Source organism: Colletotrichum graminicola (genome assembly GCF_000149035.1).
Source record: "Colletotrichum graminicola M1.001 genomic scaffold supercont1.24, whole genome shotgun sequence".
Classification (NCBI taxonomy): domain Eukaryota; kingdom Fungi; phylum Ascomycota; class Sordariomycetes; order Glomerellales; family Glomerellaceae; genus Colletotrichum; species Colletotrichum graminicola.
In genome coordinates, this window is record NW_007361028.1 from 198,229 (window position 1) to 226,159 (window position 27,931).

General features: G+C 56.4%; 13 protein-coding genes across 13 annotated transcripts; 5 read left to right on the forward strand and 8 right to left on the reverse strand.

Annotated features, from left to right (window-relative positions):
- Positions 1 to 97: 97 nt before the first annotated feature.
- GLRG_06397 (uncharacterized protein) lies at positions 98 to 1,183 on the reverse strand (the record flags this gene model as incomplete). Its single annotated transcript, XM_008097082.1, has 1 exon — positions 98 to 1,183. The coding sequence occupies one exon, from the start codon at positions 1,181 to 1,183 to the stop codon at positions 98 to 100; it is 1,086 nt and encodes a 361-aa protein (XP_008095273.1).
- Positions 1,184 to 1,694: 511 nt separating this feature from the next.
- GLRG_06398 (uncharacterized protein) lies at positions 1,695 to 3,119 on the reverse strand (the record flags this gene model as incomplete). Its single annotated transcript, XM_008097083.1, has 4 exons — positions 1,695 to 1,886; positions 1,936 to 2,947; positions 3,005 to 3,050; positions 3,095 to 3,119. 4 exons carry the CDS (start codon positions 3,117 to 3,119, stop codon positions 1,695 to 1,697), a joined length of 1,275 nt encoding a protein of 424 aa, XP_008095274.1.
- Positions 3,120 to 3,686: 567 nt separating this feature from the next.
- On the reverse strand, positions 3,687 to 5,149 carry GLRG_06399 (GTP-binding protein YchF; the record flags this gene model as incomplete). The annotated part of the gene is made up of 3 exons (XM_008097084.1): positions 3,687 to 4,238; positions 4,465 to 5,022; positions 5,075 to 5,149. 3 exons carry the CDS (start codon positions 5,147 to 5,149, stop codon positions 3,687 to 3,689), a joined length of 1,185 nt encoding a protein of 394 aa, XP_008095275.1.
- A 1,288-nt stretch (positions 5,150 to 6,437) lies between these two features.
- Positions 6,438 to 7,253, forward strand: GLRG_06400 (uncharacterized protein; the record flags this gene model as incomplete). Its single annotated transcript, XM_008097085.1, has 2 exons — positions 6,438 to 6,542; positions 6,609 to 7,253. 2 exons carry the CDS (start codon positions 6,438 to 6,440, stop codon positions 7,251 to 7,253), a joined length of 750 nt encoding a protein of 249 aa, XP_008095276.1.
- A 255-nt stretch (positions 7,254 to 7,508) lies between these two features.
- Positions 7,509 to 8,213, reverse strand: GLRG_06401 (uncharacterized protein; the record flags this gene model as incomplete). Its single annotated transcript, XM_008097086.1, has 1 exon — positions 7,509 to 8,213. The coding sequence occupies one exon, from the start codon at positions 8,211 to 8,213 to the stop codon at positions 7,509 to 7,511; it is 705 nt and encodes a 234-aa protein (XP_008095277.1).
- Positions 8,214 to 8,592: 379 nt separating this feature from the next.
- GLRG_06402 (Tim44-like domain-containing protein) lies at positions 8,593 to 10,241 on the forward strand (the record flags this gene model as incomplete). The annotated part of the gene is made up of 2 exons (XM_008097087.1): positions 8,593 to 9,515; positions 9,566 to 10,241. 2 exons carry the CDS (start codon positions 8,593 to 8,595, stop codon positions 10,239 to 10,241), a joined length of 1,599 nt encoding a protein of 532 aa, XP_008095278.1.
- Positions 10,242 to 10,667: 426 nt separating this feature from the next.
- Positions 10,668 to 11,282, reverse strand: GLRG_06403 (uncharacterized protein; the record flags this gene model as incomplete). The annotated part of the gene is made up of 1 exon (XM_008097088.1): positions 10,668 to 11,282. The coding sequence occupies one exon, from the start codon at positions 11,280 to 11,282 to the stop codon at positions 10,668 to 10,670; it is 615 nt and encodes a 204-aa protein (XP_008095279.1).
- Positions 11,283 to 13,120: 1,838 nt separating this feature from the next.
- GLRG_06404 (oxidoreductase family protein) lies at positions 13,121 to 14,351 on the reverse strand (the record flags this gene model as incomplete). The annotated part of the gene is made up of 2 exons (XM_008097089.1): positions 13,121 to 13,668; positions 13,757 to 14,351. The coding sequence occupies 2 exons, from the start codon at positions 14,349 to 14,351 to the stop codon at positions 13,121 to 13,123; spliced, it is 1,143 nt and encodes a 380-aa protein (XP_008095280.1).
- Positions 14,352 to 14,955: 604 nt separating this feature from the next.
- GLRG_06405 (uncharacterized protein) lies at positions 14,956 to 19,017 on the reverse strand (the record flags this gene model as incomplete). Its single annotated transcript, XM_008097090.1, has 1 exon — positions 14,956 to 19,017. The coding sequence occupies one exon, from the start codon at positions 19,015 to 19,017 to the stop codon at positions 14,956 to 14,958; it is 4,062 nt and encodes a 1,353-aa protein (XP_008095281.1).
- Positions 19,018 to 19,954: 937 nt separating this feature from the next.
- Positions 19,955 to 21,455, forward strand: GLRG_06406 (uncharacterized protein; the record flags this gene model as incomplete). Its single annotated transcript, XM_008097091.1, has 2 exons — positions 19,955 to 19,975; positions 20,043 to 21,455. The coding sequence occupies 2 exons, from the start codon at positions 19,955 to 19,957 to the stop codon at positions 21,453 to 21,455; spliced, it is 1,434 nt and encodes a 477-aa protein (XP_008095282.1).
- A 1,488-nt stretch (positions 21,456 to 22,943) lies between these two features.
- On the forward strand, positions 22,944 to 23,887 carry GLRG_06407 (tyrosine phosphatase; the record flags this gene model as incomplete). The annotated part of the gene is made up of 2 exons (XM_008097092.1): positions 22,944 to 23,457; positions 23,556 to 23,887. 2 exons carry the CDS (start codon positions 22,944 to 22,946, stop codon positions 23,885 to 23,887), a joined length of 846 nt encoding a protein of 281 aa, XP_008095283.1.
- Positions 23,888 to 24,961: 1,074 nt separating this feature from the next.
- GLRG_06408 (uncharacterized protein) lies at positions 24,962 to 26,004 on the reverse strand (the record flags this gene model as incomplete). Its single annotated transcript, XM_008097093.1, has 2 exons — positions 24,962 to 25,730; positions 25,799 to 26,004. 2 exons carry the CDS (start codon positions 26,002 to 26,004, stop codon positions 24,962 to 24,964), a joined length of 975 nt encoding a protein of 324 aa, XP_008095284.1.
- Positions 26,005 to 26,646: 642 nt separating this feature from the next.
- On the forward strand, positions 26,647 to 27,615 carry GLRG_06409 (short chain dehydrogenase; the record flags this gene model as incomplete). Its single annotated transcript, XM_008097094.1, has 2 exons — positions 26,647 to 26,812; positions 26,894 to 27,615. 2 exons carry the CDS (start codon positions 26,647 to 26,649, stop codon positions 27,613 to 27,615), a joined length of 888 nt encoding a protein of 295 aa, XP_008095285.1.
- Between the last annotated feature and the right edge of the window lie 316 nt (positions 27,616 to 27,931).

Below are 27,931 nucleotides of genomic sequence, written 5' to 3' on the forward strand. Positions count from 1 at the left end.
TTGCACGTCTGGTCCAAGGTGATTCAGACGAGGCTGGAAATTCGAGGTCATTCGACGTCATTGGAGCTTGAAATAGACTTTGATATGAGGGTTGGTGTTATGGACGACAACCAGCATGAACCTCATCGTGGGAAAACACCCTTACGAGTTCCACTCGGGGCATGGCCAGCAGGGCAGCCCTGACGAAGTCGTCCTTCATATCCAACGTCGCCGCCGCAGCCGTAGCCGCAGAAGCCCGTGTTCGCGCCTCTGACGCTTCAGTCTCCAGCTGTCCTCTCGTTCCCCCTTCAACCCGCCCTCCGGCCTCTCCTCCGATCTCCGCCGCCAGCTCCTCCGCCTTGGCCATGACCCACCCTCTCGCGACCTCGCTCATCCACGTTCCGGGCAACCGCCGCATCCAGCCTTCATCCCTTGGGCCCGTTCCGACACCGAACCCTCTCTCCCTCGCCCAGGCCTCCAGGTCGAACGCGCAGAACACGGGGTTCCGCCAGTGCTCCCGCAAGACGCCCTTGACCCACGCGATCTCGCCCGCGTTCTCGAGGTCCATGGTGACGACGGTGCCGGCGTCGCCGAAGAGGCGCCTCACAACGCCCGTGTCCCAAACGCAGGGACTGACCGAGACGGCGTCAAACATAAGACTGAGCCGCCTGAGATGAGCCGTCTGCCGGAACAGGCGGGCGAACCACTCGGCCTCGGCGCGCGGGGCGAGGATATGCTGCGCGTCGCGGACGAGGTCCCTGCTGCCGCGCGGCTCGTCGCCCGCGACGTCGAACCGCCTGTCCAGCTCGAGCACGTCGTGGCAGCTGTCGAACCAGTACTGGGTCGTCCGTATGGGGCTCTCGGGGTTGGCGGTATCGTGCTTAAGGTAGACGATCCCCCCGTTTCGCGTTGCTACCGCTCGCGCCTCGCGGCAGGCCCCGGCGATGGCGGGGGGGCTCACGAGCAGCGTTGCGTGCTTCTTGCTGGCCCGTCTCGATAGCCGCAGGACCCGGGTGGGGATGGCGAGTGACCAGATGCGGTGTCTTAGCTCGGGCGGCAGCCGTCGGAATTGCGGAAAGTAGGGCGCCGGTCCTTGTCGGCCGATGAGCCTCTCTATCGCGTCGAGTCTCTTTTCCAATACCCTTTGCGATTGCGCAATCTTTTCCAGGAGGCTGATCGCCTGCAACTGCAACTCGGTCGCCATTCTCTCGTCGGTTGGAACTGTGTAGTTTACGGTTAATCTAGTCGCAAGACTCTAAGCAGTCTTTTTGTGACAGGACACCCAGATACCCTCGGGCTGTTGAGCTCACACCCGTCAAGTAGATATAAGGTCATGATATGATTGGGGACAGAACGAGCCCCAGACGGGGAGCCGCGGGGAGCTGTCGACCTTTTGGAGCGTTCCCGATTCCGCCCTCGTCGTGCGTGCTTGACTTCCTGTATTGACTAGCGCATCGTCTGTTTGCAAATGGTTTGTCATTCTGCCGCACCATGCAGGCCTCGCAACTAAGCATCTTGGTAAGCGGATCGACCGTCTGATTGCGCATGCACAATCCGTGCGAAGCTTCGTTCATTGGCAAGTTTATTGGGGGTATCTTGCGAGTGAGGCGATGGCTTGGCTCTAATTGGATGGGTGCCGTCCTTCCGACCCCACGGATACGTAAACAACACATTCCATTCATCATTATTTCTTTCCCTCTTTTAGATTTTCCTTTCTACAGCTTGAAGTCGGCATTGTTCTTTTCCCAGCCCCGCGGTGTCTCGTCCAGGTCGGCAACCTTGTCAATGAGTCTCAGCTTGAGATTGCGGTTCCGCTCGGTGCAGAGCTCGTACGTCGTGCTGAGGTTGAAGAGAAGGGTGTGTGACGAGTAGCCAGTGCTCACCATGTCCTCGAATATGGACCGGGCCTGTTAGGTCAGCAAACCATCATGTTGAATTCAAAAAGACGACTCTCACCTCCGTGAGCTTGCCAGTGTAAAGGAGGCACACTGCGAGGTTGACCCCGACCATCTCATCATCCAACTCCCCCTTCAGTACCTTCCAGGATTGCAGTGCTGTGTCGTATTCGCCGTCGGCCATATGGCAAAGTGCGGTTACGACGCCCTCAGCATGCTTTCCGTCCTCTCCTAAATCCTGAACACAGCTACGTGCGGCCTCCGTATCACCGAGGTGCAGCCAGAGAAGCGCTCGGGACAGCGCCATCTTGCCGTCGCCGTGGTCCTTAAGCGTCTTCAAGTGATGCGCAGCGCCGGCCAGATCGTCCATCTCGATTAGGGCGCCAGCAACGTTGATGCCCAGGTCTGTCAGCCGTGCCTTCCAAAGCTCCCGTGCCGAGTTGTCGTGCCGGGTCTTCGCCTTGATGATCTGCTCTCGCGCTTCCCTCGCCAGATCGTGATAGCTCATTACAGACCTCCGCGGGTCGTTGAACCCGAGTGCCTGCAGCCGCACGTTGAGGACCCGCAGCTCCCAAGGCACGAGGTGTTCGCCGGTGGTCTCGTCAATGTAGATGCTGGCGTTGAGGTCTTCGAGTGCCCTGACCTCCTGCGCCGCTATCGACGTTGCGTCGATGAGCGTCAGGCACGCCAGCCGCGTGTATAGCAGGCTGAATATTCTATGATGGTCTGAGGGGTCAACACTACCTCGCACCGCCCCGCCCGTGGCCGTGAGTTCTTGCACAGCAGCGATGGCAGCCGCTCGGAAATGACCTTTAGCCACAAGGTCTTCCAATGACGCGTCGGCTGGAGGTTGCTTGGATGAGTTTCTGAAGGCGAGCGGTATGTTGGCCGGGTTGACATTGTGGTAAATCTCTGGACGTAGGAGAAAGCCAAAGTTCTTGGTGACGGCCGTCTGCACAGGCGGTGTCGGGGAATGCGGCATGGCCGGAGAGCGTTGGCCAGATATCGGGCGCTGCTGCGCCGATTCTTCCTTAGCGGCAGCCTTGGGCGACAACGGGTCATTCAGAGGTGTGCTGTGAGAGCGTATCAGTCAATGAGTCGTACTTGGATGAGAGGAGGGGGGGCTTCACTCGTCCAGGTCCAGCGGGCCCTTGGTAGAAGACCTGGGACGGACAGCTAAACGTTGGTTAACTGTTAGCTTCATCTACACCCCATCTTACACAGGTGCCCTCTGGCCCGGGTCATGTTCGAATTGTAGCACCTCGGAGGACCACTACAGCAGCAGGGCATGGATACAAAACAGCGTAAGAGGGGCCGCGAAGTCAACCAAGTATGGCGAGTAGACAAAAGACCTACCTCTCGTTACTGATATGGTCCGACCATGTCCGCGATTTACTGATGGCTGGCTCATATTGTCGGCCCGAGATCCAATGGTTTTGGGAGGTGTTGATGAAGGAGCAAGGAGATGCGCATGGCCCTGAAGTGCCCAGGTGCCCATGTCACTTGGTCCGTGCCGCACTGTGAGTGAGTAGCAGGCGAGGGAGCTAGGGTGTTGTCAAGTCGGAGAAATGGCGGTTATCTGATCGTCACCAGCAATACCCCTCCCCCACTCTCCTCTTGGATAAAATCCTGCCATCTGCAAGCTCTCAAGATTCATCACATTGGACATTTATTGAAACAAGTCACGTTCGGTTCAGCAGAGGTGGCGTGACAAAAGACTTCTATTAGCCGGCGAGGATATCTAAACCGAAAGAAAGGCAGAGCTTTTGTGATCAACCCTAATATCTGAATTTTCCATCGGATATTCGTTCTCTAACCCTTGGCAGCACCGGCCTTGATCAGCAGAATGTCTCCGTCCTCCACGACGTAATCCTTGCCCTTGGTCATAACTTTGCCCTTGGCCTTAACCTCGGCTTCGCTACCAAGCTCCTTCAGGGTCGTGAAGTTGTAGACGAGAGCCTGGATAAAGGTCTTTTCGAAATCAGTATGAATAACACCAGCAGCCTGGGGCGCCTTGGTGCCGTTGCGGATGGTCCATTGGCGGACCTCGTCCGTGCCGGTGGTGAAGAAGCTGCCAAGGTTGAGGACCTTGCGCATCTGAAGAACGATCTTGGGCAGAGCCGACTCAGCGCCGACCTTCTTCTGCTCCTCCTTGGACTCCTCCTCAGTCTCGAAGCGGGTCAGACGCTCCTCGAAGGAGACAGAGATGGGAATGATGGGGTCACCCTGAGCGTGCTCCTTGACCCACTCAGCGACCTTGGGAAGGTACTTGTTCTTCTTGCGAATGAAGTCCTTTTCCGACAGGTTCACCAGGTAGACAACGGGCTTGGCAGTCAGGAGGAACAAGGGGTTGATGACTTCGACCTGGGATATTGTCAGCTCGAGATCCTGCGCATCAATATACAGAATCAAGTGAGAAATATCATGTCGTATCAGAATGGGTTTCTTATCTCAGTAGACCTTTGGCCTTCGAAGAGCTGGGTTAAGATTATCGGACCATAGGTCCTTTGTCATCATTCGACAGGGGGAGCGCATGTGTGCTTGGTAGGAGGGCATGAAGAAAACAAAACTGAGATGAGTGCTGTCTTACCTCCTTGGGACCCCAGGTACCCTTTCGGACTTCGTTGCCGTCCTTGAGGAACTGGAGAATCTTCTCCATGGTGGCTTGCTCCTCCATGGCCTTCTTGTGCTCAAGACCCTTGCCGCCAGAGCGGGTCTTCTTCTTCTGATTCTCAAGGGCCTTCTCGGTGAACTCAATGTCCTTCAACCGCAGCTCATCGCTGATGATCTCGAGATCACGAGTGGGGTTGACGTCACCCTCGACGTGGATGATCTCGGCATCGTCGAAGCAACGAACGACCTGGAAGATGGCATCGACGGCGCGGATGTGCGACAAGAAGGCGTTACCGAGACCGGCACCGGTGGAGGCACCTCGCGTCAGGCCAGCGATATCGTAGACCGTCAGGTTGGCGGGGACGCGCGACTTGGGGTTGTACTTTTCGCAAAGCCAATCATAGCGTTCGTCGGGGACGATGACGCGCGCCTCCTCGGGGTCGATGGTGGCATAGGGGAAGTTTGCGGGGTTTCCCAGGTTGCACTTGGTAATGGCCTGGAAGAGGGTGGACTTTCCAACATTTGCAAGGCCAACCTGAAGAGGGGGTCAGCCTGATCCCGCACAGGTTCTAAGGCGTAACACCCACAATTCCACTCTTCAGGTTGTTACCGGGCCTGCCCAGGAGAATCTTCTCTTCGACGACTTGCTTCTTGGGAGGCATGGTGCGTCTTGATTTTGCGTACTGACGGGTGGTTTTGTGGAGTACGGTGCACTTGAGCACTGGAGCTTGGCGAAAGGCAGAGCTAGCTGCGCGGGGGAGCAAAGAGGGGGATGGAGAAACGAAGAGAGGGAAGAGGATGAAGGACGTCGTTTTGGCGACTGTGGCCGTGCGACCAGCCCTCAATCACGCGGATTGCCCGAGCTTGGGAGAGTAGAGCGGTAAAGAAGAGAGAGAGAGGAAGAAAGAGGAGGAAGAAATCACGAGGATTGTTGAACGAGATGAAAAAGCTTTTGCGCCTGACGGTTGTGTGGCCTTGGTAGATGAAATTTAACGGCCCCACCAAAAAGCAACGGGGCGCGGGGGGGGAGGACCTGAGGTGTTCGGCGAAACGGAGGAATAAAACACCGGGTGGGGTTGCGTAAATGGACAGTGGAAGCTTACCTAAAGTAGGTACCTGCCTAGGCACCCGGCTGCCTGGGCATCTAGGTACCTGTAGGTAGGTAAACAGTTTATACCTTAGGTACCTATCAGGTACGTACCTTCTTACGTAGCTGGGAGCGTGAAGGGTAGGTACACTACTCCGTAGAAACGAACGAAGCTCAGCTGCACCGGAAGCAAGCTCGAGGAAAGCGCGGGGCTGGGACACTCACTGCATGTCGTGCCGCGACTCGCTGCACAGCACCCTCTGACCACATTCCTCGGCTTTTCATTGGATCGCATCGTGCGAAACCCGCTTGCGGTGAAGAGTACCTGGATGATCCCCTTGTCAGCGCCCAATTTGTGCTGCCTGTGCCGTCTTTCCAAAGTATATTTCTGCTCGGCCAGTAACAGCAACCCTTGCATCACTTGTAGTGTAGTGTAGCCAACATCCGCCGAGCTAATAATGTTCGGCCAATGTCCAGTAGCCGCGAGGCGAAGCGACGGGTGCGTGTTGAGGAGGAGGAGGAGGAGGAGGAGGAGAAGGAAGACGCTGTTCTTTGCCGGCTGCATAATGTTTGCCGCAGCCAGCTGGTTATTCAGAGACGGTTTGATTACCGAAACATCCATTCACCTTTGTGCTATCCGTATAGATTTACACACTCGCTCCCCTAAAAACCATTCTTATCACATCGGGGTACCTCTACCTGAACAGCTCCGTTTCTTACTTCGTCTCATCTTACCCCCGAAAGCCCCCCTCCTCCCAATCAAGAAACGACTCGTGCTGCCTTGCGACGTTCTACGCTGAGGAGAAGGAAATAAAGCGAGGACGAAGAAGAGGGGGGAAATCCGCTTCCACTGCTGGTCGAACATGGCTCCCCGACCGAGCAATCCTAGGCAATCCGTTGCGTCGCACAGATCGACATTATCGCTGTCAAAGACCGAAGTCACCATCCACATCTACGACCTGCTTCCTGTAAGTTGCTGGACCCACCTCGATACTCGGTGGTACCGTCACCGCGCGTGCTAATTGATTCGCCAGCCCGGACGGTTATCATCCGTTCTCTGGACGGTGGGAGCCTCGCTTCTTCATTCTGGCGTCGTGATCAATGGCAGAGAGTACGCATACGGCGGACACGAGCGCCGCGGAGTGACCGGAGTCTACTGGACGAAGCCCAAGACTGAGCCGCCTGGCGGCACCTTCAAGTCCGAGATCCTCCACGGCTTCATGTTTGCGACCCAGGCCGAGATCGATGCGATACTGGAAGAAGCCTCGAGGGAATTCCTCGGCACTTCCTACAACCTTTTGACCAAGAACTGCAACCACTTCACCTCGTACCTGTGCAAGAAGCTCACCGGACGCCCCGGACCCGGCTGGCTGAACCGTGCGGCAAGCATCGGCGTCGCTTTGCCATGCGTCGTCCCCCGGGACTGGATCGACCCGCCCGAGTACGAGACCGCCGACGGAGCTCTCTTGGAGGAGGACGACGACCATGCACACGAAGGCTCTAGGATGCTGAAGCAGTCGCCGCCCAGATTCCTTGCCGAGAACGTAAAGGCCGCCAATGCCGACTGGGACAGCGAGGAGGAACGCCGCCGCGGTGGCAACGGCAAGGGCAAGAAGGCCGTGAGAGATACGGCAGGGCGTGATTTGCCTACCGCGGAGAGGGCCCCTGCTCCCAAGTAGGGCCGTAGTCGCCAACGATGATACGATCCATGCGGCACATTCGGGGTTACGGGACTGGCGTTTTACTTGGGGGGGGTTGGACGGCATATAGCACTTGATACCAGAGGGGGGTTGGACATTCACATCCCAACACACAAACACCTGAATGCAAGGAAAACTGCTCTTGCGATGTATGTATAGTACAGTTTCACAGATATTGTACATGTGTTTGGTTGCGTCCTCGACAGTTTCCAACCGCCACGTACCGCCATCCCGCTAGATACGCCTCGGGTTCTTGCTCTTCGTTCCACCAAACTTCAGCCTCGTCGAGTCAGCCACCCGGACAACCTTGCTTCTCCAAACCTTGCCTTCGGGGGCCATAAGCACCCTGACTGCCGCATCGCGTCCGGGACCGAATCCTCTCAGTACGATCTCAAGCTTGTTGATTTTCTTGTGCCATCCCCCGTAAACCAACTTCTCCAGGACATATGCCGTCAACTGGTATGCCGGATCGTAACCCCTTCTCTTGCCCTTCTTGAAGCCAATGTTGCCGGTCGAAAGGGAGACGATAGCGCCGCGGTCTGGTTTTGTAACCGTAACATGTGTGTTATGCTTGTGGGAGTAGATATGCATGTGGTATGGCTCTAACAAGTCTTCTTGGTCGGGAACCAGGTCGTCGAGGCCTGAGCCCAAGTTGCCAGTGGTGCTGGTGGCACGGTTCAGAGTATCGATCAGCGAACTGGTGGTCTCATTGATCGTGCTCGAGGCGGAGCTTTTCGGCGTCGTGGCAGCTGGCGAGCGCGAGCCGTACATGGCGGCGAGGAGCGCCTGGCCTCCTGTCTTTGCTTCATCGGCGCGCGGTGTTGGGGTCTGTGAGAAGGGTCGGAGGAGGGCAGGAGAGCATCGCGCGATCGATGACGTGCGAGCGGCGTTCTGGAAGATGGATCTCGCCAGGAGGCGGGTCGTCGGTACGGAACTCATCGCGAGAGAGCTGTCGCAGTTGGGAGAGCCTGCACCGTGATGATGGCCCCGTGAAGTTTTCAGAAATTTGGCAAAGCTCTCGTTGAAGTCTGGAGACATTAGCGTCGTCTGATTGGTGCCGAGGGACCCCAGGGGGCGCCGGGTCGTCTTCGGGTGAACAGGGCCCAGATTTTTCCGCGCTCCGCCTGCAACCGAAATCGCAGAGCTTCCAAAGTCTGGACTCCGTCCCGTCGCGAGCCAAAATTTCTCTGCAGCTTTTACTCGCCCCCTCCCCGAATCGTCATCCGCATCTTTAATCCGCCCCTCTTCCTTTTCCTCTTTTTTTCTGTCTGTTTCGTTGCTCATCGTCGGGAGGCGGTCGGCTTGGAACCTCCACATTATGAACTCTTTAGTGCAAGCAGCGAGGAGCAATCCTCAGAATGCTCTTGTCAGAGCTTCCGCGCGAGCGGTCCAAACCCACGGCAGGGCGCCCGCATACCGCCGGTTACTATCTACAGAGCTCAGTGGCAACGCTGCGCTAGCATTCTCACGACAACCATCCGCGTTCCGAACCACCCCGCTGCGGTCGCAGTTCCTCCCCGAAGATGTCCGCTTCATCTCGAGCTCGATGCAATCGCGCTCCTTCCGCATGACGGCCCGACAGCTGCAGAAGCAGGAGACCGAAAAGCCCAAGCCCTCCGAGGAGACGAAGACCAAGGAAGCCGATTCGGAGGCCAAAGAGGAGTCCACCGAGAAGAAGGAGGGCGAGGAGAAGACCGAGGGGAAAGAGGAGGGCCAAGAGGGCGAGCAGAAGCAAAAGAAGGATGATGCGCCGCCCCCTCCGCCCCACGGCGACAAGACCCCATGGGAGGTTTTCAGAGAGACGCTGCAGACCGAGTTCAGCAAGTCCAAGGAGTGGAACGAGTCGACAAAGGCCCTTTCTGGGGAAATCCAGGATTTCGCCGAGAGCGAGAGGGTTCGCAAGGCCCGCGAGGCCTACGAGAAGTCGTCTGGTGCCATTTCTTCCGCTGCAACCACCGCCGTTAAGACCACTGCTGGAGCAATCGGCAAGGGTGCCGCCTGGACTTGGGACACTACCGCCATGAAGGGTGTCCGCAAGGTCGCCAGCGTCACGGGAGACGCCCTCGACAAGGCGACGAAGCCTATCCGTGAGACCGAGGCCTATAAGAACGTCAAAGAAGTCATCGATGATGGCAGCAGCTCCCGCTACGGCGGTTGGGTTGAGAAGGAGGAACGTAGGAAGAAGCGTGAGGCCGAGGCGCTCAAGTCTGGCAAGCCCGAGATCTTCGAGGAGGACCCCAAGTAAGTTGACAGGAGCTCATCTCTACAGCACTCAACTAACCTCAGCAAAGCGCCGGCACCAATGTTACGCTTCACAAGGACGCCGCTTGGAAGGAGGCGTGGAGGGACTTCAAGGACTCCAACAAGTTCGCCCAGGGTTTCTTCAGCGCTGGCAAGGTATACCGCGAATCCGACAATCCCCTCATCGAGACCGCACGACTGGTCACGGACAAGATTGGAGGCTGGTTCGCCGAAAACGAGACCGCGCAGGTCATCAAGAAGTTCCGCACAATGGACCCCAACTTCCAGACGGAACCTTTCCTGAAGGAGCTCCGCGAGTACATTCTGCCCGAGGTTCTTGATGCCTACGTCAAGGGCGACATCGAGACCCTGAAGCTCTGGCTGTCCGAGGCCCAGTACTCCGTATACGAGGCTCTGACGAAGCAATACCTGACGGCCGGCTTGAAGTCGGACGGCAAGATCCTCGATATCCGCCACGTCGACATTGTCCGCGCACGCATGCTCGACCCCGGTGAAATCCCCGTCTTCGTCATCACCTGCAGGACGCAGGAGGTCCACGTCTACCGCAACGCCAAGTCTGGCGAGCTCGCGGCCGGCATGGAGGACAAGGTGCAGTTGGTGACATACGCCATCGGCATCACCCGCGTGCCGGAGGACGTTAGCAACCCCGAGACGAGGGGATGGCGTCTCATTGAGATGCAGAAGAGCGGAAAGGACTACTACTAAGCCAACCAACCATTGACAACCACAGACGTGACCCTTCCCCCCCTTTGGGATTGGGCCATGTCTTTCTCTCAACTGTAAACGCGAGGCAGGCCCGAGGACGTTGGACGATGAACAAAATATTCCTCCTCTCGTAAAGAAAAGAAAAAAACAAACCCTCTCAGCCGACAAAAAAGTGTTTTATTACTTGTACAAAAAATAGATCGGGGGCATATGGGAACTGGCGAACATTGGGCGATATTGCTGCAATGACGAAGCGCGGTCGGTCGGAGGGAAAAGAAAAAATCAACACCGCTCTTGAAGGCTATATGTGTGTGTACGTGTAGAAGAGAGATGTCTCTCATTGTAGGAGAGACGATTACCATATTTGCGATGTAATACCACGGGACCCAAGCGTCCTCACCCCAAGCCAAGCTCCGAACAGTCTCCCTATCCCCCTTCCGCCATCCGTCTTGACTCCTCACCCTGCCCCGCGACATCCTGCACCTGGGCTCGTTGCCTCTTCGCACGAGCCCTGCTCTTCTCTTCCTTCCTCTCCCTCTGCATCTCATGCTCCTCCCTCAACGCCTTCCTGACCTCCATCAACACCTTGCCGAGCAGGTTCAGACCCCACAGGTGCCGGTCCGTCGACGGTGCCTCCTCGGGGCCAAACCCGATGCCCCAGACGCGGTCCAGCGGGCTCGCCTCGACCAGCTCCCGCTCGCCCGTCGCCAGCAGCTTCTCCCGCAGCTCCGGCGCGCAGCGGAACTTGAGCAGGTTCCCCTCGCGGACGACGCGCTCCCTATGGGACGTCCACAGCGCCTCGTCGAAGCCCCTCACCCGGCGGCCGAGCGCCTTCGCTTTGCGCGGGTTGTCCGCCCGGAGGACCGCCCGCGCGGCGTCGGCGTCGCCGAAGAGGAGGGCCTTGCCGTGCATCATGTAGTGCTCCGCGGTCTTGAAGGTTACGGGGGGCGAAGAGGAGGTGAAGGGGTCTCTGGCCCACCACTGGGAGAGGTAGCCTTCTTCGCCGGCCTGACCCCAGAAATAGATTGGCGATGTGTCCATGTCAGGGGTGTGTCAATATATGCGGACGTGGGTGTGGGTTTTTTGTCTTACTTTTAAATAAGTCGATTAAGCCACGGGTTGAGGATTCGTCTTGTTTTATGTTGTAGACAAGGCCGCGGTCTAAACCGGTCCAAACTGCGTTAGGCAGCATACAAGACCGCCGGATGAGTCAACCACCGCATTCGAGGCTGCCGGATGAGTCAACCAAAGATTGCCGTGATACTACACTCGTACTTGTCGCAAACATCGTTCAATCGTGAGATGAACGAAGCAGACATAAGGAAGTAGGCGAGCCAACACATCGATTTATGTATCTGACATGAGAGTAATGTCTACTCAAGAGCCCTCCATGTAGATGGTACCCAAGGCAATCTATCCGTATAACTACCCTGCAGGCATATGTTGTAGCCTCAGCGCACGGGAAACTTTGGATCCGTTCAACTAGCTGACCTCTCTTACTGACAGCCGGCCTCTAGAGATCATTAAATGCAACCTCCTTAAGTTGGATGCCTTGATACGGCATTAAAGGGTGTTGTTCTTGGATGCAGCCTACTGTAGAACTACGATGGATCCTTATAGTCTGTCAGTAAAGAATCTGCTATTGCGCCAAGTCTGAGATATAATTCTTTTGTCAAAAGGAATCGGAGAGATTTGGCCCTAAGCTTGAGTTGCCATGAGAAGCAGACCTTATTCGTGAAGCATGTAACTCTAGGAAGTCGTATCAGAGTTTCACAAATCCGCAGGATGTTTAGACCGCATACTCGCTGACATCTTCATATATCCGATATTTGTGCATCCCTTATGATCCGGCGAATCTCGGGTGTCATCAAGGTATGGTCAGAATTGTGCCGGTCTGCCTGCAAGCTAATGACATAGGCACTTCATCAAGCCCGTAATCCAATATGACCAGAATCTCCGAGTTGCACCGCTTGCAGTGGCAGTGGAGGATATTTCGCCTCCCGAGTGTCTAAAGTGTGGAGCACAGAGTAGACGCCGGATCACAAGACCGTCCAACCGAAAAGGCAACGCCGGCAGACCGTACTACATACGTTGCCGCTGCGACAATTTCTGCTGTTTTGCAGATCTTCGAGGTTGTCACCCAAGCAACCCTCATTGTGCTAATTGTGATTGCCCCAGTAGGATGCAAGTTGCTGGTCGTGTACGCAACCCACCCGGTGGACTTCACTATGTTTGTCAGCGACCGACTTGCGACTTCCACTCGCCTCGTATCAATGAGAATGAGAAATAGGGGTGTGTGGTTGACGACGGTATGATATCTCTTCTAGCCAGACTTTCCGTCATATAACATGGGTTTCGAAGGTGTGGCATCAAGGTTGCGTTGACGATTTGATGCCCGTAAAAGCTGAAGATGGCCTAGCCTTGTGTAACTCAGTAGCAACAGGAACGAGGAATTGTGCTATTTGTGTGAAGCGCTTATTAGTATATGTGAGCCCTGGCTTTTACAACAGTCAGAGCGGAGCTCAAAGCAGGCAATTAGATATCATTCTGCATACTTTGAATTGAAGGTATTTGTAAATGAAATACTTGCCGTTTTCTTCCGGCTCCAGTAAGATCTTTCTTTGATGCGATTGAGCCTTGGTCCGCCTCGCTGAATATCAGTGCCGCCGCCGAATGAGTCAACCAAATTCGAAGACCTCGACACCCAAAATCCTTACAAGGTTAGCAAAACGAAATAGCTGAAATGGCAACTGCTTCGGGATATTGGGACTCTGGCTGAACTATTGACGCTATAGCACACAAGCACACGAGTGCCTCATTCACAGAAACGTATTCTCCTGCCGCCACCGAATTGTTTTCATCCTCACGGCGCAGCCCGCTCAGCCAGAACTCGAGGGCAGGCCGGCCAGCTGCTCGTGCCTCCTAAGGGCATCATCAAAGCTCGCCAGCCCGGCCGCCCCCTCCCCCTGTGCAAAGGCCTCGTACACGGCCGCGATGCACCGGGCAGGCACGGGCAGCTCGTCCTGCCAGTCCGCCCACGCCCACGCGACCCGCTCGACCTCGTCGCTCGCGAAGTCGTGGACCTCGATCCGCACCGCGTCGCCGTCGGCGAACGCCTGTAGCGCCACGCTGTTCTGGGACGTGAGCCGGATATCGCCCCGCTCGCCGTGGATAGTCCAAAAGAGCTGCGGGTCGCCGGGGAATGGCTGGCCGCGGCGGAAGCGCGTGAGGAGCGTGGCGCCCGGGGCGACGAGATCCGAGGCTGGGAGCGTCGCGGTCACGGCGAGCAGGTCGGGGACGTCGGTCAGGACCGTCTCGACGATCTGCCGGGTCGCCGGGTCGCGGATGCGGACGTTGGGCCGCTGGATCTGGGCGTGGCTCTGCTGGATGGTTGCCTCGCCCAAAGCGTATTGGATTTGGTCAAACACTTAAAGACACCCCTGTCAGCCAGTCACACGCAAACACAAACGCACGTATGACCCGCACGAACTGAACGGGAGGATCGCTTGACTTACAGTGGCCGAACCCGATGGTGACGATGTTCCCCCCAATCTCACGCTGGGTGAAGTACTTCAACCCAGGCGGTAGCATCTCGCGGTCGAGCGTGCCGCCGGCGGCCCTGACCTCGCTGCTCAGGACCTTCCCGATCAGCCCCTCCTTCAAAAGGCTCCGGACCTTGAGCAGCGGCGGCGCGAACCGCCCCTGCACACCAACCGCCGTCCGGACCCCGCTCTGCCGCGCGGCGTCCGCCAGCTCCCGCGCGCGCCCGGCGTTCTCCGCAAGCGGCCACTCGACGTACACGTTCTGGCCGGCCCGCAAGCTCGGCAGCGCCGTGTCGTAGTGCTGATCGACGCGCGTACAGACGACGACGAGGTCGATGTCCGAGTCGGCGGCCAGGTCCGCGGGGCTGCCGTAGGCCTTGGTCGCGGCGGGGAGGCCGTACGTCCCGATGGCGCGGCGGGCGGCTTCAACGCTCGAGTTGCAGAGGGCCGTGATGGCGTACTTGGAGCGGCCGCGCGGGGATAAGAGGTAGGGGAGGTGGGCGCTGCTCGCCCAGGCCGTCTTGGCGGAGGAGGAGAGCCCGATGATGCCGACGCGGATGGGTGCCATTTTTGAGAGGGTCGGTTTTGGTGCTCTTTGGTTCTAATTACTCTTAGAAATTGAGGATTGAATGCTTTTGAACAGCGTATGGCGTCATAGCCCAGGAAGGGAACCTGGGTGAATGATATAGGCGTGTGCGTACAAGTAATGATGTGATCGTTGGATTTGTAAGCCCTCCATGGTGACTGTGTGGCTTGGCCCCTTGGGTAGATGAGGGGTTGGTTGTCTGCCGCCTTATTTGTAATCGGCTTGTGGTTCAACTACGATTTCAATCCTCCCAACGAGTAAGCCGTTCATGGCAATCCCCAGTCGCCGTGGTGAACTTTTGTCCGAGAGGTTACTTTCCGCGGGTGGGGGGTCCCGGATCATGTAAATGGAGGGTGCATCGGAGCGCAGCACAATGTCTCTTCAACGGCGTTCCATGGCCTCGGAGTCGTAGTCATCTGCTTCTCAACTCGTCATACCATCAAGTGTAAGCCAAAGAGACCAGAGTTGGTTGCAAAGATTTAATTACCAAAGGACGTTCTATGCCCCCCAAATGCCATATCCAGCATGCTACGGTCTGGCAAAACCACAGCATATGAATCAGTAATGTACAATGGCTAGTATTAACTCACAGCATCTCATCGTCTCCAAAGCTCTCTTCTGCCTCGCTGATATCATACCCCATCTCCCTTGCATGCTCTACTCTCTCGCTGGCTACGCGCGCGGCGTGCCAAGCATCCCATTTGGCCCTGTCCTCTGACGACTCCATGAGCGGCTTCAACAGTCCCCTCTTGCGGAGGCGGCGGCGGTGTTGCCGCTTTTCGTAGAAGCCGAGGGTGTTGATATCGACAGTGGTAATATCGGTGCCGGTGACAAAGTCTACAGCGTCTGCCCAAAGATCTGAGGCCTCTTCAGAGAACTGGTTGGCGACATGGCGGCCCCACCCGTTTGTTGCCCACTCGTCGAGTTTCACCGGGATGGCAACACCCCAGGTCGGGTCTGTGGAGGACCACACACACGGTGTTGAAGAGCAGGTAGCAGGTCGGCAGTAAAACTCGCACATGGCCGACTCGGCAGCGTACCATAGTGAGACGATAAGGAAAACTAGGCCGACGAAAGTCAACCGGAAAGGCTTGCGCCTGTAGAGGCTCGGCACAGGAAGGTGAAGGTACGAGACCTCTTTGACAGGAGTTGCTCCGACACAATCTGGGCAGTCGCGAGCGTGATCTGGGTGGTGACGATGATGCGACGGTTTTTCTGATTGCTGCTCCTCTGAGCCCTCCCCAACCGTCGCTCTGTCGCCTTGTTTGCCCTCGGCATGGGATACCTGGCCCTCCAGCCGCTCGATGCCCTGTTTGGCTGTGCGGATGCTGAGAAGTCCATCTTTCAACGTCTTGCTCATCCTGTCATATTGCTCCAGTTCTTGGTCTCGTTCCGTCTTTGTGAGGTTTGGCTTCGCCGCGACTTCCTCTATCTTCATCGAGATCTCGTCAAGCATAGACTCGATCTCAGGGGAAGTTGTGCTTCGAAGTGTTTGTAAGTTGAACATTTCTTCGAAGTCGTCGAGAGTCGAGTCTTCGATCTGGTGTCTACGCTGAAGCTCAAGAATATCATCTTTGACAGTGGGCGGCTTAACCGAGTTGGTCAGAGGAGGGCGTGGCCGCGAAGTTGACCTAGTGCGACGTCGCAGTGTAGAGGTTGTAGCTGCCCCCGTGGAGTGTGGCCATTGCTCTCTGTCACCGCTTGCTTCGGGACCTGCTTCGCTTGCTTTGAAAAAAGAGCCTGCCCTGGACGAAGGGCGCGAGCCTCGACGAGTCGGTGGCCTGCTGTCGCTTTCCGTCGATGTCGTCTCGGGCTTGGCCAAGGGCTTGATGTCTTCTTGGACGTGTTCAACTCGGGTCGTCGCAGGCGTCTCAACGTAGGCGCCAGTTACTCTGGGGGTGGGCAGGGACAACGGATCGACCTTGACAGGTCGGGGGGTTTCATCGGCGAAGAGGTTCTTATCCTCATCCTTGATGGAGGGTTCCACAGATGTGGCTCTCACCGATCCTCGTTCAGACTGGTTATCGACAGGCGCAAAAAGTTTCATTTCTTGTTCGATGCGGTCGGTAGGATCACCGTCCGAAGAAGCCATGCTCTTTCGACCGTCCTTAGCAGAGTCAGTTGAGCGTTGACGGCGTTCTCGTCGCCGTCCAGCAAATCCTCCGGCAGATTTCGGCCGCTCTTCTTCTGGTGGCTTCGGTTCATCCGTAGGACGAGGTGGTGGATCGTCTGCCTTCTCAACAAGAGCCGATTCGGGAGCTTTAGCTTGTTCTTTGAGGCTGGGTCGCGGTGGGCTGGCCTTCGGTACCGGTTCGGGAACCGGCCGTTCGGGCTCACTTCTGCGCTCACTTCTGCGTCGCCGTAATGGGGCCTCCTTAACGGGCTCTTCTACTGTTTCTTGAGGCTCCGGTGGAGCCATTATGTTCTTAATCTTGTCCTCGGAGTCGACCTGTTGGTTGCTCTGAAGACTGGCGTAGTCACGTCGACTAACCTTGTCTTCGAATCTCTCTAGTGGACGGTGGCTTTGAAGTTCCGCGTGGTCACGTCGACTGATGTTGTCTTCGTCACGCTTCTCCGTTTTCTCGTTGTTGCCATTATTAAACTTCTTCGCCTCACCCGCGACTTCGGGCTGACCTTGAGCCTCGGGAGCAGGGCTGCTGCTAGCAGCTCTCGCAAGTCTCTGAAGCAAGTCCCTAGAGTCTGTCCTCGTGTGTGCCACCTGAGGCCTCGCAGACTTGGGGCTTGACAGGTCTTTGCGAGTCTCTTTGGGCGACGTGACATGTGGATTGCGATCATTGGAGGCCATGTAGCTGTGGTAAACAGTGACGGGGGTGTTGGGTATATGCTCGCCATCCCCGCCCGTTGATCCGTCTTCTCTGACTGTCTCGCGGGCAGGCGCCGGGTCCCTGCTGAAGTCACCGCTACGCCGAGCCTCTGGAGACATGGACCTTGAGATGGAATTCTGCTCCCGGATTTCCTCCAGTCGGCTGGAGGCCATGGCCTTCTTTGACAAGGACTCAGCCTCTCGTGTGCGGATGTAGTCAAGCTTCGTATTCTTCGGCCGAGGGCGCTCCTCCGGATCTTCGCTAATCGGAAGGTCTTCGGGCGTCGGGTAGTATGAACGCAGCTGCGCCCTCGACTGTTTGGCCATCTCGTCTTCAACCTCGGCTTCTCGCTTGCCAATTTCTTGCAGCCTCGTGTTCCTAGTTCGTAGCTGCCGTTTTTGCTGCTCCGCAAGCTCAGCATTGGCTAGTTCTTCCCGCTGGCGAATCTCATCAATCTTATTGTTCGACCGCCCTACTCTGGGAGTGATGCCCATTGATGAGTCTCGCCTAGATGGTCCGTTCGCCTCAGGAGCATCGTATGCACTTGTGGCGGGATTTCGTCCATTCGGAACTGTGCCATACGCCGTACCGCCCATTGTTATGCGCGGACTGTCCGATACCTGCAAGTCTTCTGCCGTGAAATCTGCGTCCAGCTGCCAGGCGTAGCTCTTCTCAGGTGAAAACATTTCGGGGTTCGTAGAAGTCGGCCGCGATGTTGGTGGGGTAGGTTCCTGTGGGAGGCGAGAAGTCTCGATGGAGGGGAGTGGCTCGTCGGGCGAGCTTTGTTGGCTCATCTTGGTGCTGACGGATCGCTTGATACCCATTTCATCCTGCTGCAACAGTTCCTTGATTCTGCCTTCAGGGACGTGGCTCTTTGCGAAAGCTCCGTGACGGGGGCTGTTGCTTGAACCACCATAACTTGTTCTCCTACCCAAGTTCTGACTGCCATTCAAGCTGCTGTTGCTCGCCCTTCGACCCAGGCCCTGGGCTCCGTTGAGGCTGCTGTTGCTCGTGCGTCGCGCCAAAGCGTGACCAGTCTCGGCGATCTTGGGCCCCGTCCTGATTTTGCCAAAGAGGTTGTCTGGCTCCCGTGAGGCGCTCGGCGATTGACTCATCTGGCGTTCGTATTCCCTGATTCGACGGTCGAAGCTTCCGGAGCTCGAGAGGCTGGTTTGCGACCCAGGACTAGTTCCATACCGGGCAACATAGCTGTCGCGCAAAGAGTCGCTCGACAATCTCGAAAGAGGCCTGGCTCGGGAGTAGTCAACTGCCTCTTTGCCCAGCCTTCGTTGTGTTTTGGCATCATCCTGGGTTTGTCGGCTGATGTAGGGCCGCGGGGCAGGGCTAGGTGACGCGTCGATGGCGGGGGACACTCTTCGCGGTCTTTCAAGAGTCCGCACCCGGTTCTCGTCCGCCAACTTCCAAGCCTCGGCGACAGAGGCGCCCGTGCCTTTGGGGAATATCCCAATCATCGACTTGGGTCTTGGTATACGAGAGCCAGGAGAGATAATATCGGCTGAATGGTTGGAGTTGATTGAGGGCGTCTGCGAGGCAGAGCTCGATGGCCGGGGAATAGCAGCTCGTGAGGGTGGGCGGCCAGTCGGGTTAGCATTCAAGCTGGTGTTGTTGTTGTTGTTCGTAGGCGAATAGCCAAAACGGTTGGTTCCCGGTATCGTCTGCGCAGGACTGGGGGGTTCGAGATTCTCTCTCGACGGCTTAGAGAACAGTGGTTTTCGGCCTTGTTCGTCGATTGTCAGATGAGTAGAAGCACGGCGATTCGGACGCGCTCCAAAAGCGCGGGAAGGAGGTCGGTTGTGGTCCATGGCGATGTCGGTTTGCGACCGCGATCGCGTTCTTGAGCGAGTGTGAGGTGTGTCAAGCTGCTGCGCGGAACTGCATTATTTGGCTTGCGATTTGGCGACAGGTCGCGTCATATCATGGCTTAACGCGTTCAAATTGACGAAATAATCAGATGTTGGCAAGGAAAGGTGTCAAGCTGTCAAGGCCATCATCGTCGTCTCGAGTCGCACCGCGCACCTTGGTCAGGGGAAATGATTGCGCAAATGAGAAGGTCAATAATTATTTGGGGCTGCGCACGAGCAAGTGGTGGTGCATCGCGTCGTCCACTGTGGAGATTGACCGGGGAGGAAGGCCCACCCTGGCCAGGCCTCTTTCCCTTTTGGGTCCAACCCCCACATGGTCACCCTCCAATCATCGGACCGGAAAAGCATCGGAACGGATGACTAATCGGCAGCATCCGGTCAACCTGGTCTGAGCTCCACGCTGACAGGCTAATTTCGGACCGTGAATACCGTTTGGGAAGACGGGCTGTCCGACACACCCGGAACGAACGCCATGGAAAGACGTTGGACGGCGTGGAATGGCGTTTTCTTTGACACATTGTCCCCAGATAAGCAACTGTTGGAACCCAGTGCACCAATGACTCAGAGGTCTCAGAGATTCCCAAAGGTTTGCTGGCCTCACTCAAACTACTAGTGTACGTAGGCCTGCCTCCACAGCTCATTACCATTCATATCCCAACCCAAGATTACGGTATGTCGGCACAGCCCAGCTCCTTGGATAACCCCTGTGCAGTGATCTAACCGGAATCGGAGGACGCACGGCAAGGTCGGGAAACTGTGCCTAAGAGACGTCTACACTCCCTTTATTGCATCTCATCAACTCCTACACCAACAAGTGACCATCGCCACCTTACACGCTTTCAACCTTGATTCCGATAGCCTTCATCGCCCGCCCGCCATGAAGTCCCAAGCAGCCCCAGTACGGCCATGCGGCAATATGTACCGTCTGAGGAACCCGCTTCTTGCTATAATGAAGTCTGACGTAGTCTAGGGAGAAGTACTCCACTGCCCGTCACTCGCTCGGCTTGTATCGATGCGTCTCAGTGACGTGTCGGTATGCCGTCCCACCAGGCACCGGGCTTGAAGAACTCAAGATGGAGCTCCGCCGAGCCATTGCGCAAGTCATTATGGAGCAACCTTTTATGCGCGTTGGCATCGTCGATGAAGACAAACAGGCCCCTTATTATGTCCATGTTTCGCGAATCGACCTCACAGCGCAGATCCAGTGGTATGGGCCGTCCCACCCAGACGCAGCAGACGCCGCCCTCTGCAAACATCTTTCTTTCCAGCACGACCAGCTATGGCCACACGTTGGCCAGCGCCCGCCCTGGAAGATTGCAATCATTCCCATCGAAACAATTCAGGCTTCTCCCGTACAAATCGAGGTCGTCTACTCGTTTCACCATGCCATTGGCGATGGCACAAGCGGTTCCATCTTCCATAAGCGGCTACTTGACGCACTCAGCAATCCGGTCACCGTTGCAGGGCTTGACGCCAATCAGCTCAATCTTCCGGAACCACCGGTACTACCTAGACCACAGGACCAACTCGTCGATGGGCGAATAAGTTGGTCGTACTTTCTCTGGGAGCTGTGGGATGCCTTTGGCCCTTCATGGCTGAAGACTAAGCCAGAGATTGTTCCCTGGACAGCTCGCGCCATCGACTTTTCCATGCCTTACCAGACCAGCGTCCGAATTCTGCGGGTTCCTGCTGCGACAGCAGCGGGGCTACTGGCGGCATCTCGGGCTCATTCTATGACCCTGACACCATTGTTGCACGCACTCGTCGCCGCCTCACTCTCTCGCCATCTTCCCGCCTCTGAGGCATCCTCTTTCAACCCAAGTTCGGCCATTAGCTTGAGACGTTTTGTTCCTGCTTCCACAGGGCTCGATGTAGACAATCAATTCTCGATTCTCGTCACATCAACGGATCACTTGATATCCGAGTCGTTGACCACAAACATGCGAAAACCCTCCGATCAAACCCTCGAGCAAGCCATTTGGGACGCCGCAGCTTCTGTCAGAAAAGAGCTCCGAGATAGGCTGGTAACTTTGCCTCACGATGATATCACAGCCATGTTAAAGTATGTCAGCGACTTTCATGAATTCTTCACAGTGAAGGATGGCAGTGAGCGCGGCAACAGCTGGGAGGTCAGCAACCTAGGTGCGATCAGTGGCGGTGCCATCGAAGGAGGCTGGAAGTTGACCCGTGCTGTGTTCTCGCAGTCAGCCATGACGGCAGGACCCGGCTTCGCTGTCAACGTGGCAGGCATCGCTGGTGGAGAAGTCACCGTTACACTGACGTGGAATGAATCTTCTATAGATGCAGCTTTAATGGAGTCGCTGGCTACAGATCTGCAAGCATGGACGCAACATCTCGCAGCCGGCATACCTCTCTAACTTCATAATACTCAACTTATCACTTTCCTCGTTTTCTCGGAACAAACCCCGTTCGAACCCGAAGAACAAGGTATGACGACAGAAAAGTCAGTCACCAATTTTGAAGGAAGGATTCGTGTCGGAGCTGATCACCGTCTGGTCCGGACCAGTTGCCATACTTTTGACCATCAAATGGACTGCCCAGCTGCCTACGGGCTCCTTGCGCTGGATGCTCGCTTTGCCATCGCCAATGGAAAAGAAACCAGACCTTGCTGTAACCGCGGGTCGAGGTCTCTCTAGTTTTGAAATCGTTGCGCGCGAGACGACTTGAGATGCCGAGTGGTTTCCATTGCGCTACTAGCCCCATGTCGAATCCAAGTCTTCTCGAAGGCGCCGCCTTAGCTCCGATTGTTCTATGATACGTCATCTCGTTTCGCTTGGGCTTGATATGCGCCTGCTGAAATGAGCGTTCTTGGTAGATGAAAAACCACCACACTGATTGGGGAGTTTGAATTCGCCCTGTTCTGGGAAACCTTGATTGGACGGGCTGGGACTCCCCAGATGGATGAGATTATGCTCATCGGCGTGTCGCCGACGATCTGGGCTTCCGAGATATGCTCTCGGGCTGACCATAGCAATAGGACAAGCAGCCTGAAGTGTTGGAGTCAGCTTGTATAACGGCAGCATGACTAAGAACAACTATCCGGAAGAGATGCAGTTTCCCGCGAAACTAAGGGAAGGATCAAGGTAGTCGTCCGAGGTTTTGTCGGATAGGTAAATAATCATCGAATCTGTTTTTTTGTCGCATATTTTGATAAACCTGTACTCTCTACCTTTCTATGTGTTGGCTCGGCAAAACAATCCTGGCCACATGTCGAAACTCGTCAATAGGGGTAAGTGTGGTCCATTTTCAATCAATCATCTTACATGGATCGCGACAGCATTGTGCGTTCATTCGCGAATCTTTCCCAAGGTCCATTTGTAAGGCCACTCTTTGCCACAAACGCATTTCGATGATCATTCTGTCTCTGCGGCGTCGACTGTCGTCGTCACTATCGCTAGGCTTGGCTCGGGCCGAGGCATTGTCATATTGGTCCGATGCGCCGTGCGGCCGGCCGCTGGACGGGTCCGCCGGCGCCCTGGAACTCACGACGGACAAATCCCTGGTTCCATCGCCCAATACCCAAGACTTGCCGCATACTCTCCGAAGCCCGCTATTGAATTAATCTCAATGCGCAATCTTTGATGAAGCTTCAAGCGATTCTGGTTGGTCAAACATTGCCAGGACCCATATCGGCCTCCGCGGGCGCGGGGGACCGGGCCAATGCGTCCTCCGCGGCCGCGGCCCGATATCCTTCTTCAACCGCACGCCTCCCTGCTATCTCTGTATGAAAAGGACCAAAAGTTCACCACGGGTATGTCATATGAAATCGCCAACTAATCTTTGAATTCTCATCTGTTTGTCTCCGTCTCACGCTACTCTCAGAACCGCCCCCACCCCAATTAACAATGTTGTCCCATCAAGAGTACCCTGCATCCAAGCTATTGGAGATCGCGGCAACCGACGTCAGATCACCGCTGCAACAGTCGGACTACGCCGCGATTCTCTCCAGGCCCCCATTTCATTGTGTCCCCGGGACGTTCAACACCAGGGACATCGGCCAAGTCCCCGGCAGCGCCGTGCGGCCGGGCTTGGCGTTCCGCTCCGGCTCGCTCGAGGCCATCGGCGAACCAGGCGCAGCCGTCATCGCGAAGCAGCTCGGGGTCAGAAGGATATTCGATCTGAGATCGGGAGACGAGCGGGAGAAATACCCCGAGCCGGAGATCCCGGGCGTGGCGAACGACTGGATCCCCACCCCGTACAACAACAAGGTCGACATGAACGATTTCGCCAGCGGCGGCGGCGAGGAGGGCTACTGCAAGATGTACATGGGCATCATGGAGGTCTACGCCCCCACTTTCAAGGCAATTCTGGAGCACGTACGAGACAGGCCGGAGGAGCCGTTCCTGTTCCATTGCGCACGTAGGTCGAGTCTCCGGAGACGCTTCCCCCCCCCCCCCCCCCCCCCTCTCTCTCTCACTGCAGCGAGGGCCACGGCTAACTTGGGGGAACCGTGACAGTGGGACGCGACAGAACTGGTATCGTGGCCGAGATGCTGCTGTTTCTGGCCGGGTCGGATGAAGACACCCTGACTCTGGACTACATGATGACGCGGATTGGGTCGGAACCGCTTCGTGATGTCTTGCTCGAGAGGGCAGTTCAAGACAACGGGGCTGTTAACGGGCTTGAGGACCCAACCTTCCAAAACCTCTGCAACCTGAGGGCTTCGACGTGGGAGCTCTTTGTGAAGCAGGTCAAGAGCCAGTATGGCGGCTTCGACGGCTACGTCACCGGCAAACTAGGGTTTTCCAAAGAGGATTTAGAGGTTATCAGAAAGAATTTGAGAGGTTAAACATGAAAATAGATATCAACTAGATATGTACATGAAGCTATGAAAACAGAGGCTTTTTTTTCTTCCGCATTCCATCTCTTCGCCTCAAGGTAAGGTGGGAGATGTCAGATCAACCCTACAATTCGATGTGCAAAAGAAAGACAGTATGTCTTGGGGACAACATCCGCCAATCTCGAGTTAGAAACAGCGAGTTTACACCTAGAACCTGAAGAGGTATCAAACAGCGATGTGACTGAAAACATGTATTTAGTTTGCTTCACTGTATCTATATTATCTATATACGCATGTGGCTATAGGCGGAATCACTTGCTCAAGTGGGAAAGATATGAGTCCGATCTTCCACATTTGAATGACCCGTGGGGGCATTGACTGGTTGTTAATACAATGAGCAGATGTCGCGCCGTGATTTACATCACTGATGGAACCGTATCACGCACAAAGTCATTTGAGGTGGTCTACATAAGCGGATAATACAAGAGAGTAAGAAAAAAGAATAGAGGGGGGGGAGGAGGCAAGCGGAGAATTTCGATCGAGGCTTGCCGTCAATCTGGTCATGGGTCTGAATTTAGACACAGGAAAGGAACAAAATACTACGAACAGGTACGTTGAACAATATGCCTTTCTGTAAAGGCCACATCTAGCCCTAGACGGCAGGATCGTCCTTTGACAAGTCTAGGGAAGCTATCCAGGGCAAGGGTATCAGAGGGCTTGGGCGCGTTGGAGGCCAGCAATGTTGAAATTAGCCTTGTTGGTACAACTGTTCAATTGTTAGTAATGGCCTAGTTGGCCGACCGTCAGCTTCGCGGAGAGGCACAATTCCTACATGCACGTATTTGGGCATTGGTCTTTAAAAAGATACAAAGAAGGCCGCTTGAAGCATGGTGTCGGTGCTTCGCCTGCATCCGCTTTAAACTCGTATTAAGGATAGGGGAGGCCCAGTTGTTATCGGAGTGTCGCTTGTCCACGTGGCCAGTCAAACCAGAGCCTTCTAGAAGCCACACTGCTAAAACGCTTTTGTAATTCAGGGGTATCAAATGCACAAATATGATCTTCCTAATTTCCTTAGCCATACCATCACTTGGCTCGAACCTTCCGAATGACGACCTTGTTCCCATCAAGCTCCCAGCCGACGCCACGGTCTCTTGTCAACGCCTCCCAACTCTCCCCGGCACACCTCTCCAACCACTCCCGGTCGACGGCGAGATAGGTCCTCCCGAAGCACTTGAGCACGTGCGTCCGCATCTCGGCCTCGGCGAACTCCAGCAGCTTCGCCCGGTGGCCGTCGACGCTCCTCTTGATCCTCCGGAACGCGATGTAGTTGTCGTGCGCCAGCGCCGCCAGCAGCGCGTCGACTTTGGCATCGCGTAGCCCGTACCGGTGGCGGATCGTGTACGCCTCGGCCAGGTCCCCGCGGCGACAGGCGGCGTCGAGGACGAGGTAGGCCAGGACCTCCTGTAGCTCGACACTCGTCAAGTTCCGGGCGGGGTGGATGGCGCGGAGGACGTGCAGGATGGCGGGGTGGTAGGACTCGGGGTGCTTGACGAGAACCGAGAGGCGGATATTGAACAGGTAGGCCTGGATGGCAAACTCGTCGGTGCGCTTCGAGGCGACGATGCCCTCGCGGAGCTTGCGCAGCGCCATCATGACGTCGGAGAGGGCCTTTGTGCTGGCGGGGTCGTCAAGGCGCGGTGACGAGGCGGCGGACACTGAGGGGTAGTCTTTGAGGTCGAGAGAGGCGAAGCGGCGGAGGAGCTCGTCGCGCTCACCGGCGTCTGAGCAGAAGGTCATGTAGCGCTCGACGATCTTGGTGTAGTACCGTTCCTGCGTCTTGAAGTCCAGAAGCCTGGACCGTAACACACGTCAGTCAGGCAATCGTGTACCAATCGACATCTGGAGGGGTGCAGGGCTCACCTGGTGTCGCCTTTGGAGGGGAGACCGATGCTGTCGAGAGGGTCCAAGTCGACGGGCTTGAGTCTTCCCCAAGGACCCGAATGTGTACGGCCACCTCGACCAACACCACCGCCGCCACCAGCACCACCACTACCGCCTCCAGGGCCGCCTCCCCTTCCTCTTCCGCGAAAGACCCTGCTTCCGCCTTGACCTCCGCGATTTGACATGATTGCAAAACAGGGTTTGGTGATTTGGACTCGGCACAACGGGGTGCAGAAGGCGGGGGGCGCGCAGGAGAGAGACAGAGAGATGGATACACACCAACCTGTCGTCAAAACAGAGGCGGAGACATCCCACCTTTTTCCTTTATCTTATCTAATCCCCGACGGGGCGCCAAGGCCGGAGCTCAGGTACGAATTACCCCAGATGTCGCTTCCGAGAGGGGAAAGGACTGGAGGGGGCGTCTTTCCAGTGTTTAACGTGCTCATACTAGGTACCGAACCAAGGAGAGAAACTGTCCCCATTGATGCGTAAAAAAGAGCATATATACCCTGATTACGGGACGGCCAGTTGGAATGTAACATTTCACCTTGGGGAACCTATGATCAGAGCTTCTGTCGATCTGGTTATTCGATACCGAACAGCTCTACCCCACCACCAGTACCTCGTCTAGTAGTAGGGGCGGATAGACAAACCGCGGGGAACCTCGGCAGGCCAGGGGTTGGTCTCGAAGCGAAGCTTTAAGTCTTGCACATCAGCATTGTGCAATATACCCCCTCCACCCCCCTCCAGAGAGCCACAGATTGGTTGAGAGGAGCATATAGTAATTGAAAAATTGAACATCATCCTTCACCGCATTTATCACCAACATGTCGGACCGTGTGACGCAAATCGCCTCCCACCTCAACTATCCCAAGGGCATGCTTGCCGGCCAGGTGGCTATCATTACCGGGAGCGGACAAGGGATTGGGGCAGAAACGGCACGGTTGTTCGCCAACGAAGGCGCGAAAGTCGTCGTCTCTGATATTGACGCCAGTATGCTTTGCTTCTCTTCAGCAACATCAACAAACGACAACACAGCCAGATTGCATCCTTACTGACACCCCACCGCCATAGAAAAGGCCCAAGAGGTAGCGGACGGCATCAACGCCGGCGGCGGCCAGGCCCTCAGCGTGCCCGGCGACGTGCTCTCGGCGGACTACATCACCGAGCTCGTGGCCAAGGCCGCCTCCTTCGGCGGCGGCAAGATCCACCACCTGGTCAACAACGCCGGCTACACCTGGGACGGCGTCGTCCACAAGATGACGGACGCCCAGTGGGACGCCATCGTCGCGCTGCACGCCACGGCGCCCTTCCGCCTCGTGCGCGCCGCCGCCCCCTACTTCCGCGTGCGCGACGGCGCCAACCGCTGCGTCGTCAACATCAGCTCCACCTCGGGCGTCCACGGCAACGCCGGCCAGGCCAACTACGCCGTGGCCAAGGCCGGCGTCACCGGCCTGACCAAGACCGTTGCCAAGGAGTGGGGGCCCGCCTTCGGCGTCCGCGCCAACACCGTCGCCTTCGGGCGCATTGCGACGCGCCTGACGGACGCCAAGGAGAAGGGCGTCTTCGTCGAGGGGCCAGGCGGCGAGAGGATCGCGCTGGGGATCCCGCAGGCGCAGGAGGGAGCCGGCCAGCAGCAGCAGCAGCAGCAGCAGCAGCAGCCGCACGCCGACATCCCGCTGGGGAGGCCCGGCACACCGACCGAGGCAGCGTCCGTCATCTTGGCCGTCGTCAGTCCGCTCTTCAGCTACGTGACCGGTCAGACGATCATGGTGACGGGCGGGCGAAACATGTAGAGGGCTCGCAACCTTCTCTCCTGCACACTTTTCTTGGCACACACTACCCCATGGGATCGCAACGTTGGTTGTGCTACCACTTGACACAGTCAAAATAGGTGATGGATTCGTTGACTATGTACGGAGTATCTAAGCTTGGACTTCGGCTGACAGGTGGATCCATCGGCAAGGCCGTGGATCTACCGGGCTGGCCACCTTGTCCCGTGACATTAGGCCCTTATATTACTTTAAAAGGACGTCACTACTCCCTTTAGCCCGGCGAAGCCTAGGGTATAGAGGTCTCTTAACGCCCATGACGGATGTCTTTTGATTCATC